A 12,280-nucleotide genomic window follows, 5' to 3' on the forward strand; every position below is an offset into this window, starting at 1 on the left:
CAGTGCGGGGGAAAAAGAGGGATTCTTAAAGATGTGTTTCCAATCTCAGGGTGTGTTGCAGCCACTTGCTGAAAGGACCAAAGAAGAAGAATATTTCAGAACAGGCAACAAGGATTTTCCCTTGTAGGACTTTTTTTGTAGGAGTTTCATCAGAAATGAATGGAAACTGCAGCCAATAAAAACCGAGCTGACCGTGGAATAAACCATTTATAAGGCTCTGCTGTGCAAACAATGTGTAATTTGGCAAATTTGATTTAGAAAGAGCTGATGCCCTTTAAAATTCATTCTCAAATATTCCCTCTGTGTCCTCGGCCCAGAGTTCTTTCCAGCAACATTTAAGGTTTATTTCCATGTGCAAATGTTAAAATGAACATGAGGGTGAAACATGATGTGACTTCCACAAATAATTAAAGAATCAAATCTCACATCCAGAGCTGATAAATCATTGTGTGACGGCGACAGGAAATGTTTCCTGCACAGTTTTCTGAACTGTCACTCAGGAAAAGGCCTGTTTTACACATTATTACAGCGACACAAACAGAAGAAATGAGCAGAACAGACTGATGACATAATGATCAGAGTTATTTTAGGTTCTGTGCTTCATCGGCTTGCTGTTATGAAGCATTTGTGAGGAGAGCTCAGCATTTGGCAGCCATGCAGGGTGTGCTGCCAGCTGACCTACTGGTGCTGTTGGTGACAGTTCACAAATCTGTCATTTCGCATCACTGCAAACCAAATGAACATTCATGTTTCCAAGCAATAATTAGACGACCTTCCTCGTCCCCCATCTGTAAACTGGATAAAGAAGAGCTGCCTGCTCATGGTGACACACTCCAGCTCGAGCCCCTTCTCTCACTGATATCCCTTACAAATAAACAGAACCTGGCAGGTAAAACCAGAGGATTTCTGCCTTCACTCACTTCATTACGAGGTTTTATGTTTGCTCTGCATTAGAGAAAATCCCTCTCCACTTTGAGATCATTCTCATCAGGTTGTCTGGCTCAGAGTTATTTACATTTCTAATGGATTTCTTAATTGAGGTCAAGCTGACGGATATCTGCTGCAGAACAATTCAGACTGATAGGGAGACGAGGGGGACTCTGCTCTGTAATGACATCGCCGGTGCATTAACCTTGCAAGGGACAGAGCGCCACGGAAAGTTGTGACAGCGAAGTGATGAATACTGTCTCCAGAGTGTCAAAACTTAGCTCGGTGTGCTCGGTCCGATGTGTCATGCAGACAGGTTGTGTGTCCCTGTCTGTCAACTGTCACATCTCAGGTGACACAGAGCATATTGTGTTCTGGCCATCGGAAGATATGAATGATTTGTCTGATGGGGTGATGAAGGGAAAGTTTCTAAATTTAAAAGACCTCTGCATGGCAAAATGTCAGGATGACAGCAGCTGCTCAGAGTAAATAACGTCAGTTCATCCATCAGCATCAGGGAAGGAACTTTAGTGTGTTTACCTGCTCTGCTCAGAGCAACAACTGGAATAATTACATTTACTCCAAACTCTTAAAGCCTTTCTCTGAACGCTGATGAACTCCCATAAAACATCTGTTCATTGCAATCGTTTATTTAAAAGCTATTTCCAATAAATAGAATCCTGCAATCGCTCAAATGGCTGCTCCAACAACCTTAGTTTCAGTCAACATGAGCCAAAGCTGTGATATTTCAGGCAGAAAAAAGGCTCCTAACTCAAGGGATGAACCAGTGTTGTGTCGACACAGAACAGACAACTTAGCAAAGAAGCCATTTTAAACTGGATCTTTAGGCACTTTGTAACAAAGACACATCATTTGTTCCCATTTCTTTAGCTGCATCTATGAAAAACAGCAAAGAAAACACAGTTTGACAGACAGAAAATAGGATTTCTGCAGCAACAAGGTGATTCCCAAAGAGCTATTAGCTGAAAACTTGGCATATCTCAGCATGGTGTGCAGTGTGTCCTTAAAACATTTGAGGAAACTGGACAAGTGGAGGACAAAAGAAGACGTGTCAGGCCTAAAAAACTATCTCCAGCAGATGAACAGGATCTGAAAGTGATGTCCTTAAGAAAGAGGAAAAAATCCAGCTGTGACCTGACAGGACCTGAGAGATGCATCTGGACCTTCAGCTGATCCATCTACTGTTGGCCCAAGCCTCATCAGAAATGGTCTCCATGGAAGGGTGGCTGTCAAGAAGCCGTTCTTAAGGAAGGGAAACAGGGAGAAAAGGCTGAGCTGTGCCAAATGACACAAGAAGTGGACTGAAAATCAGTGGCAACAGGTCTTATGGAGGGATGAATCCTCCCCAGAGCCCGGACCTCAACATTATTGAAGCAGTGTGGGATCATCTGACAGAGAACGGAACAAAAGGCAGCCCACATCCAAAGAAGAGCTTTGGGATGTCCTTCAAGAAGCCTGGAGAACTATTCCTGAAGACTCCTTAAAGAAATGACAGAAAGCTTGTCTCAGAGGGTTCAGGCTGTGTTGGAGAATAAAGGAGCTCAGACCAGAGATTCACTTTAAAGCTGCTGAGAACTGATAAAAACTCTGTTTCTGCCTCAGATTCTGGGTTTATGTTCATGTTTGAACATGTTTCAGTGAATCTCTGCAGCTGTTTGCTGTTTTTATGGACGTTTATAAAGAAATGTGGACTTTATTTTATTGCATGAACATTATAACGAGGTAAATCACCCCTGATCATCTCTCCTATCAGGAGGCTGACTTCTGTTTCCATGTGACGTTTGCAGGTCAGAATCCCGACTTCAGCCCAGAAGGTCTGAATGTATGTCAGAGCAGCATGTCTGCACAGTCCTGTGGATTATCGTCATTATAATATTATTCTTCTGTCTTTGTCCAAAGGCTGTGATTAGTTGAGCCTGAGCACACTGAGCAGACTGATGCTGCAGAGAGGATTAACCCTTTTGACTTTAACGACCCGATGCTCCACAGAAAATTGCAGCCTCTGGAGGCCACCAGGGGGTTTAGATCTATAAGCTTGTTAAGTTGTAATATTTTTCTACACAGTTGCTCTCAGTGACACTTCAGAGTCCAAGATGCCCTTTTAACAGAAGCTAGCTTGCATTATTTGATGCTGCACAAAGATAACTTGCTTAATTAATGTCGATGTTTTACGAGTAAAAAGACTTTCGGTTGAGTTGGCAGTGAAACCAACGGAGGGAAGTTCAGAGTTTCCCCTTTTCTCAGTGACTGCTGGATTGTAAAAGAGACAGCAGGGGCCACAATGATCTCACCTGTCATGTTGCAGTACACCTGTGCGGGCCCCAGAGGACCACTCCCATCTGGATCGATGAAGTAGAAGCCCGAGGAGCTGCCGCTCAGCTTGTAGGCCTCACAGGACGACTCGTAGATGGCTGGAAGAAGCAGAGCCAACAGTCACACAAAGCCTTCATCACCTTAAGTTGTAGCTTATTGTTTTCATGCTCAGGGAGCAGAGTTGTGCTTCTGTCAGGCTGTAGCCAGTCGCAGCAGATTTATTCTGAGGCACACCTCCAAATGCTGCAGCTTTACTCGTGCTGTGGCTGTAATTTCATCTGAAGTGTTCTGACCCGGCTTCTCTTACAGTCCTGGACATGGGATATGTGGGAAGATTCTTAAAATAATGGACCCTTCAGCACATTTTCAGCCAGCAGTGGGGTCAGGACCCTGTGACAGGGGTCCTCCATCTTTGGTGACGTCATCCCAGAGTGTTCAGGTGGAAACAGGCGAACAGACCCTCATCAGGTGAGCAACTGCCCCCCGAGCCCAAAGTTCAGGCATGTTATTCTCTTTCATTTGACAACATTCAGGCTGAAACCTGCTGCTGAAGACTTCCTTCTGCTTTGGGCTTTGACTGCAGAGGTGATGACAAAACGTCTGGATGTGACTTCCTTCCATCCCAGACGATGTTCAAACTCAAAGCCGATCATCGCTCTTCTGAGGCAGCTTTTTCAGCCTTTGGTCCTCACAGACTGGCAGGACAGGGAACCTTTTTCCACCTGCTCCACCCACACTAACATATCACAACTTACATAAAACACTTCTGTCCCTTCCTGGCTGTGACCAGCCAATAAAACTCTGAGGCTAAGTATGCGTAAAGATGGACTTTTCCTTCCACTGCTGCCCAAAAAATAAACCAGAAGAAAGAAATCATGTCCAGATAAAAGACACAGCTGAACGGTTTCCTGCCTTTCAATATAACACCAGTCAGTTGTAGCAGCAAACTTCTCTGCTTAGTGCTCAAAGTTGGCTCATAAATGCAAGGTCCAGCTGGGCCTGTAGCACAGGTTCTGATGAAAGCTCCGCTGACATGTAAACAAAGAGCAGATCAGAGCACAGTCTGACGCAACAAGCTAAAAACGATCAATGTAGCGGTCAATGGGAAAATCTTTACCCTGAAAGGAGTTTTCCAAAAAGTTTGGTTTCACTGCTCAAAGCTGCCTGTCTGTGGCTGTTTCCCCTGTTCGTGTTCAGGGGGCCTGAGAGGAAGACCTCCGTCACCCTGATGGACGCCATTATAACACGTCACGTCCAGATTCAAGAAAAAAACCCAAGAAAGAAGGTGGAAGGAAGGTCTCAACAAAACAGAGGCTCAAAAATGACTTAAAGCGCCCTGAAAAGTGTCGTGCTGTCATGTAAAAGTCAAAATGATGATGGGAGTGCTGCCTTTGGGCTGAGATGAAGTCATCTGACTCTTTCCACCCTCTGAGGAACCAACTTTTAGCTAATCTGTTGGTTTGGAAACAGCAAGAAAGCTCGATGGGATATTTAGCAACAGATTTAGGGTAAAAATGGTTGAGATGAACGAATGAACAAAGGATTTAAAGGTGAAAGGAAGACAGCCAGATGTGTGGAAAGGAGGGCTGCCGTGGTTATAATGCGATTAATTAACCGAATGCATTAACTTGTTTAAAGATTGGGTTAATAAAAAGGAGAAAGGTCAGAGTTCAGAATCTGACATCATTTCACTGTCATCAGGCCCTGTTCTCTTCAGGGTTAAGACCACATCGTTGTGGCATCTTATGTGGACATCTCAAGGGTCTACGATGCACTTAATATAGAGATTAATCGCGAGTTAACTGTGCGATTAATCGTTTCACAGCGTCAGTAGAAAGTTTATATATATATTATATTATATCATATTATATTAGAAAGTCTACAGCGATTGAAAGAAGAAATAAAAGACATTTTTTCTTTGTGTTTATTTGATTTGAACTTTTTAATATAGAGATTAATCGCGAGTTAACTGTGCGATTAATCGTCTGACAGCGTCAGTAGAAAGTTTATATATATATATATTATATTATATTATATTATATTATATTAGAAAGTCTACAGCGATTGAAAGAAGAAATAAAAGACATTTTTTCTTTGTGTTTATTTGATTTGAACTTTTTAATATAGAGATTAATCGCGAGTTAACTGTGCGATTAATCGTCTGACAGCGTCAGTAGAAAGTCTACAGCGATGGTGCATCTTTCGTGCTGAGGAGAGCTTTAATCTGGACCCTGAAAAACCAAAGTGTGGCTTCATCTGGGCCAGCTGTGAGTAAAATAAGGAGCGACAGCAGCGAACCTTTCAGTGTGAAACGGTGCTGGTGAGCGTGGCGGGACGCCTGAAAAATGTTATTCATGTTCCATCTGACCTCAGCTGTGCTGCAACGAGCAGCAGAACAGGAGAAATGTGTCTTTGTTCTGCAGCGGAGCCAGTTAGTATGAGGAGGAAGAAAGGAAGATAAGAGCCCTGTTTCATTCCAACATAACCATGTTTGGCTGCTTCATCCTTCAGAGCAGAGCTTACTTTCATGCATCTGTGGAAAAAAGAGCCGCGCTGCCTGTAAAACGGAGAGTTTTCTGTCATTTAATGCAGCTCTAAGTGAGTTACAGTTTGTGCTGATCAGATAAATCAAACTTTTTATTACTTATTGTTAAACAGAATCTAAGCTGTAGCCAGGAAAAGGAAAACATCAATCCACAGCCATCCTGACACGATGTTGGAAACGTCAAACGTATTTATGGGGATTCTTTTTCGCCTCTAAAGCTCCCAGAATCCTAAACTTCAGCCCCAACACATCGAGCTGCAGCTCTCTCATGCAACCTTGAGACAAATTAAACTCACAGAGGGAAACGGCGCTCTCTAAGTGGGACACCTCCCATTAAAACAGGCTTTCTAAGTAAATATGTGCACACCTAACAGCCACCTACAGGGTGAACCTGTGCAGCAGCTGCAGGATGCTAAACGCTGTTTGTGTCACATTTCAGGCTGGTGGAAGATTCAGGAAACCAACGGGTCAAATTAACCAGAATGTTGGACCGGAACCTTGTTCAGAAATAAATTAATCTGAGTTTCTTCTTCGAGCTTTTTGTTTTAAACTCAGTTTCACCTTATTTTTCAATGTAAATGTATGAAATTATGAATTAAAACACATGATATGCAGCTGAAGTGTCATCCAGTCAATAAGTCCAGTTAAAGCAGTGTTTTCATGGTCTTTTCCCCCCTGAAGTCACTGTGAGTGAAGCTTCCACATGAAGCTCTTCCCAAACACATAATAAACCAGCTTAATAAACCAAAAATAAGGCTTTGCTTCTCTAACAGTTGAGTATTTGCAATAAAAACTGATCTTTTCAGGGTATTTTCTGGTAGATGTGACTGATTAATGCAGTGTGATCCCAGTGCTGACAGCTGTGCTGCTGTGATGAAAGCACCAGCGTCACACAGATGCTGTCACCTGAGGATGATACCTGACGCCGTACTCATCCCACTGCAGAGGTCAGGAATCATGGCTCAATTACAGCAAAGTCCAGCACAAAACCAGAAGTTTGGGCTTGTTTAAGAATCATGAGAATTATTTCTGACATTTTCACATCCAGACAAAAAGAAAAATCCATTCATTTGAGCTAATTAATACATTTGAGCTGATGTGGGTCCAGTCTGTAACTGATGAGGTCATCACGAACCACACATGTGGCCGGTTAGCTTAGCATGCTAACGCTAACTGTCTCTGCTCCTCAGAGACTTTCAAGTGTTTCAATATCTTTAATTTGAATGCGTTGCAGGTCTGAAATGTAAAAAAAAGATATTTATTAACGGATTAAATTAAGTTGATGAGACAAACACTGAATAATTTGTGTTCGTTTTGCCTGTTCACGTCCACAGTGGCTTCCATTCAGGATCTGATGTTAAATACACACAAAATAACTGTGGCAGCAACCGAGCATCAAACCATTTGATATTCTAAATAAATTAAATGAATTAAAGTGTAACCGAGTCAGGAAACGTTTCATTGTCTTAATTTATCTCAACTTAGCTGGTTAGCTTAGCTTAGCATGCTAACGCTAACTGTCTCTGCTCCTCAGAGACTTTCATGGTTAAAGTCAAGTGTTTGAATATCTTTAATTTGAATGCGTTGCAGGTCTGAAATGTAAAAAAAAGATATTTATTAACGGATTAAATTAAGTTTATGAGACAAACACTGAATAATTTGTGTTCGTTTTGCCTGTTCACGTCCACAGTGGCTTCCATTCAGGATCTGATGTTAAATACACACAAAATAACTGTGGCAGCAACCGAGCATCAAACCATTTGATATTCTAAATAAATTAAATGAATTAAAGTGTAACCGAGTCAGGAAACGTTTCATTGTCTTAATTTATCTCAACTTAGCTGGTTAGCTTAGCTTAGCATGCTAACGCTAACTGTCTCTGCTCCTCAGAGACTTTCATGGTTAAAGTCAAGTGTTTGAATATCTTTAATTGGAATGTGTTGCAGGTCTGAAATGTAAAAAAAAAAAGATATTTATTAACTAATTAAATTAAGTTGATGAGACAAACACTGAATAATTTGTGTTCGTATTGCCTGTTCACGTCCACAGTGGCTTCCATTCAGGATCTTATGTTCAAGAAGCTCCTGAAAACCCAGCTCTTCAGAGAGCATCTCCTATCCCAGCACTTACCTTGTACTTCCCTCCCCCCTCTATCTCTGCACTTTATCTTTCTGCTCTTCCTTCTATGCCTGCACCCTATCTCTACTCTGTCCCCTCTGACAGAGTCGGGCTCCTGGGTTCCTTCTATGGAGCTTATTGTTAGCTTTTTATAAAGCTGTTATATCTTCATTTGTAAGTCGCTTTGGATAAAAGCGTCTGATAAATACAGAAACATAAATACACACAAAATAACTGTGGCAGCAACCGAGCATCAAACCATTTGATATTCTAAATAAATGAATTAAAGTGTAACCGAGTCAGGAAACGTTTCATTATCTTAACTTAGCGGGTTAGCTGGTTAGCTACAGCAGCATCTGCCTAAGATTCAGCTGCTGACGCTGAACCCGTCTCAGGTAGCTTCTCTGGGTTAGTTTCCTGTTCCTGGTAATTACTGCATTTAATTCTAACTAAGAACCGCCGGGTTCTGTCTCAGGTGCTCAGGTTGTTGGTACTGAGCTTCGAGTTTGATGAAAGAACCTATTTCACATGCAGCCGATGCTCTTATCTGCCATGTTTCCTCCGACAGTGGAACTCAACAGCAGCTGCCTGCATATAAACACCACATCAGCATTCTGGGGCAGGGAAGTTTCACACACTTTCCAACAACACTCCACTGCAGATATCAAGGCAATGTCAAAAAATGACACCCGGAAGGAAGAACTCCTACAGGCAGAGCCGGCGTGAAGTCAGCCAGTCGAGGGCTATTTTAGGATAGAGCAGAAAAAAGGAGAAAGGCAGAAACGTGATGATTGTGAGGTCACGTCAAGCTGGAGCAGGAGCACTCTCTGCTTTGCCTTTCGGCTGCATAAAGCGAGGCCAGGTCTGACGGAGACAGGCAGACTCAGATGGAATCAGCGGGGAGGTGTAATGGCAGCTTTGAGATGGGGTGAAGAAGTGAAAATGCTCACAGTTGTGACACGTCGCGCCGGAGTATCCCGAGCCTGAGCAGTCGCAGGAGAAGGAGCTCCAGCTCTGAGAGCAGCGGGCACCGTGTTCACACAGGTTCGGCAGGCATCTGGAGGGAAAAGCACAAGGAAACACTTCTGCTACACGTCAGTTAGAAATATGCACAGAGCAGAGCCCTCATTCCCATCTATTTACAGGAAAGATTCACTGAAACATGTCAAACATGGATATAAACCCAGAATCTGAGGCAGAAACAGAGTTTTTATCAGTTCTCAGCAGCTTTAAAGTGAATCTCTGGTCTGAGCTCCTTTATTCTCCAACACAGCCTGAACCCTCTGAGACAAGCTTTCTGTCATTTCTTTAAGGAGTCTTCAGGAATAGTTCTCCAGGCTTCTTGAAGGACATCCCAAAGCTCTTCTTTGGATGTGGGCTGCCTTTTCAAACAATTTAAAATGGCTTCTTTGCTAAGTTGTCTGTTCTGTGTCGACACAACACTGGTTCATCCCTTGAGTTAGGAGCCTTTTTTCTGCCTGAATGCTTCAAAGGTCAGAGTTAAGTGGCTGAACAAAGAAAAAACACTGAAAATGCTCAGGAACAAGGACTGAAGATGAGGGAAAAAGCAGAAAATGTCCAAAGAAAAACTGTGAAAGCTGCAGAACAGTTGATCAGGACACTTTAAAGGTTTCAGAAAGCTGCAGAACTGTTGATCAGGACACTTTAAAGGTTTCAGGACAGTCTGGCTGCTGGGAAGGAAACAGGAAGAAATGTGTGTGTGTGTGTGTGTGTGTGTGGGGGGGGGGGTTCAGACTTCCTCAGAGCACCATATAAATATAAATCCTAATGAATACTTGTTCAATCTAATTAGAACTGAAAATTGAAAGAAATGTAAATGAGAATCTCAGAAAAAAACAAGAGACAGCCCAATTATCTCATTTAAAAGCTTCATCCGGAGAATGTTTGGCTTTATTGCTTCTGATTGCTTGTAATTAATTGATTATCAGACGAGTTGCTAATTAATTTTCTTGTCAGCTGATTAATTGAAAAATCTCCAGTTTCTTCTTAGTGTTTCCTTTATTTTCATTTGACTTTTCATGCTTTCGGGGGATCAGCACAAAATATCAATTAATTCCTGATTAACCTGCGAATCTGAACAAAAACAGCGAGCAGCGCCTGTCAGGTGCTGCGCTCCTCGCGCTGAACACCGGCTGCAGAGCTCATCTAAAGGCTGCTGCACCGATGATTTGTGCTCTGAGGTTAAACAGCAAATCCCTCGTCGGAAAGTGAAAACAAAAGCACGGCTGTCACCTTCAGAGAATGCCTGTTAATGGCATTTCAACAGAAAATTTAAACCACGCTCTTCTGATTAATAGTCCCTTCCTCGAGCCTCCTTCAGTTTCACATAATTGCCAGGCTTTCAAGCATGCATCTATAATTTCATACACTTTATCTCTCACCTATTAACTGCAGCACAGCGGGCCAGCCGCAACACGGATAAGGTTGCACCCGTCGCTTTAATTACCATCAGGCTATTTTCTGTTGTTATGTCCACGGCTGCCCTTACAGGACGTGAAATTACAGTAGGCAGCACACTTAAGTGCACACTGGCCATAAACTGAGGTGTAATTAGACTCAGAGAAAAGGAGATTAGCTCTGATAAAAGTTAATTTTCTCTTGTACTCAGGGGTCGTTAAGTAGGCCACAGGAAGAGAGATGACAGCTAATATCAGGGCTGCAATCAGTCTCTCATGTCAGGTCCTCACAAAGTTTCAGTGTGAGCATCCTCCACAGACACACTTTGCTTTATTTGTGGGAACATTTGTGTGAAATTCCATTAACATTTTCAGGATTAATCCCCCTCCAGCCTGGAGGTGTCTGAGCCGGGACCACCAGGCTGCATCTGTTATTAAAATGCAACCCGCTGCCATTTGGAGAAGGCTGCTGAGCTCGGCACATTCGCCGGAGAGGCCTCCCGGTGCTGCCGTCATTAAAATGGATGCAACATTCCTGATGCATCGGGGTGTCTGGAGATGCAGCTGAGAATTTTTAGAACAGGTCGAACAACATCAGTGTTTCTCGATTGATTGTTATGTCTTTCAGGCCCTTTTCAGAAGTGAGATACGGAACATTAACGTCTTCATCAATCTGTTAAAGGACTGCGTTCAGGTCACATGTGCATTACTGTTCCTGGTGGCTGCTTTCAGACTCATCCACAGCACAGACAGAGAGATACGGCCAGTGTGATATTTGCTGTTTGCACAAGATTGGATTCTATATCCACTGGGTCAGGCTGAGTTTTCACACATCATCATGTCAGCCGTGGAAAACAGAGCAGCTGTGGATGGAAGCAGGTGAAAATCACTTTTCTACACGCTGAATCTGACTAAACAGAACTCTGACAGGCTCTCCGGGGTGATCTAAATCAGAGAAGATGACGGACTGGCCGTCAGGAGGTTTCCCAGCAGGCTGCTGCACAACTGGCCCAATAAACCACACAGCACTGAAAGCAGTAGTATTATATTGTAGTGATATAGCAGAGTGTGGTTGCTGGCCCGATGGAGGCTGTGTAAGATGATCTAAGAGGATTCGCTGTGGTCTCTCTGAAGGTTTCGGGTATCCTGCCCTGTGGACTGTTATCACCCAGGCTCATATTGTGCGGTATGAGAGTCGTTGTTGTATCGGGGTGCAGCTGCTTGCTGTTGCAGATTTGTGTTTCGTGATCAAAATCTCCCCCGGACCGGGCGTAACGAGGCTCCGTCTCCGCCTCTGCCGGCGTTCCAGCGTCAGACAAACTGTGGTGGAAGCAGATGTTTAAGAGGGCAAAGGGCAGGGAGGACGCTGGCAGCAGAGCTGAGACCAGGCCGCCCCCCCCAGCACACAGAGGGGTGCTTTTTCTCCTTCTCTTTCCTTTTGTCTCCCTTAAAGTGTGCTTTCTGCTCTCTTCTCATTGGCAGCAGTGTAATTTGCTTCGCAGACTCCACCAAATCGATGGGTTTGCATGTTGTTGGATTATTGATCGATGAACATTCATATCACATAAGCAGGCCTGTGCATCGCTGGCTTTAGGCCTACTTGTGTTCTATAATTGATTTATTCCACTCCAGGGAGGTGATGACTTTACATGAGAATATCCAGATCATGTTAAGTGTTTTCATGTCTCATTCTGTGGTGTTTTGCTGTCTTCAAAGACCCAAACAGCCTTTAATGTTTGGTCCCGACAGGAACAAAAACCCGGTCTTTTTTCTCCTGACTGGAGAAAGATTTCGTCAGAAAAGCCGATCGACCGTATGTCAAACTGAAGTCCATGTTTCCGTCTTTGTTCTGGTTTGCGTGTGGAACCAGGACATTTATCTGAGCAGCACCGGTCACCCAGCGATCCGGGAAAAGGAAGCCAAGAGGTTTCCTGAACTG

At 43.4% G+C, this 12,280-nt stretch overlaps 1 protein-coding gene across 1 annotated transcript in view; it reads right to left on the bottom strand.

The window, feature by feature from the left end:
* cntnap5a (contactin associated protein family member 5a) overlaps window positions 1-12,280 on the bottom strand; it is a 119,987-nt gene that overhangs the window by 41,929 nt on the left and 65,778 nt on the right. Inside the window, exons 11-12 of the mRNA XM_072397587.1 lie at window positions 8,875-8,981; window positions 3,240-3,359 (exon numbers count right to left, since the gene is read on the bottom strand). Of these exons, the coding sequence (XP_072253688.1) occupies window positions 3,240-3,359; window positions 8,875-8,981 (227 nt within the window). The remainder of the gene's footprint in view (window positions 1-3,239; window positions 3,360-8,874; window positions 8,982-12,280) is intronic.

This window comes from Leuresthes tenuis, unplaced genomic scaffold (genome assembly GCF_036924035.1).
Source record: "Leuresthes tenuis unplaced genomic scaffold, fLeuTen1.0.hap1 SCAF_12, whole genome shotgun sequence".
Lineage (NCBI taxonomy): Eukaryota > Metazoa > Chordata > Actinopteri > Atheriniformes > Atherinopsidae > Leuresthes > Leuresthes tenuis.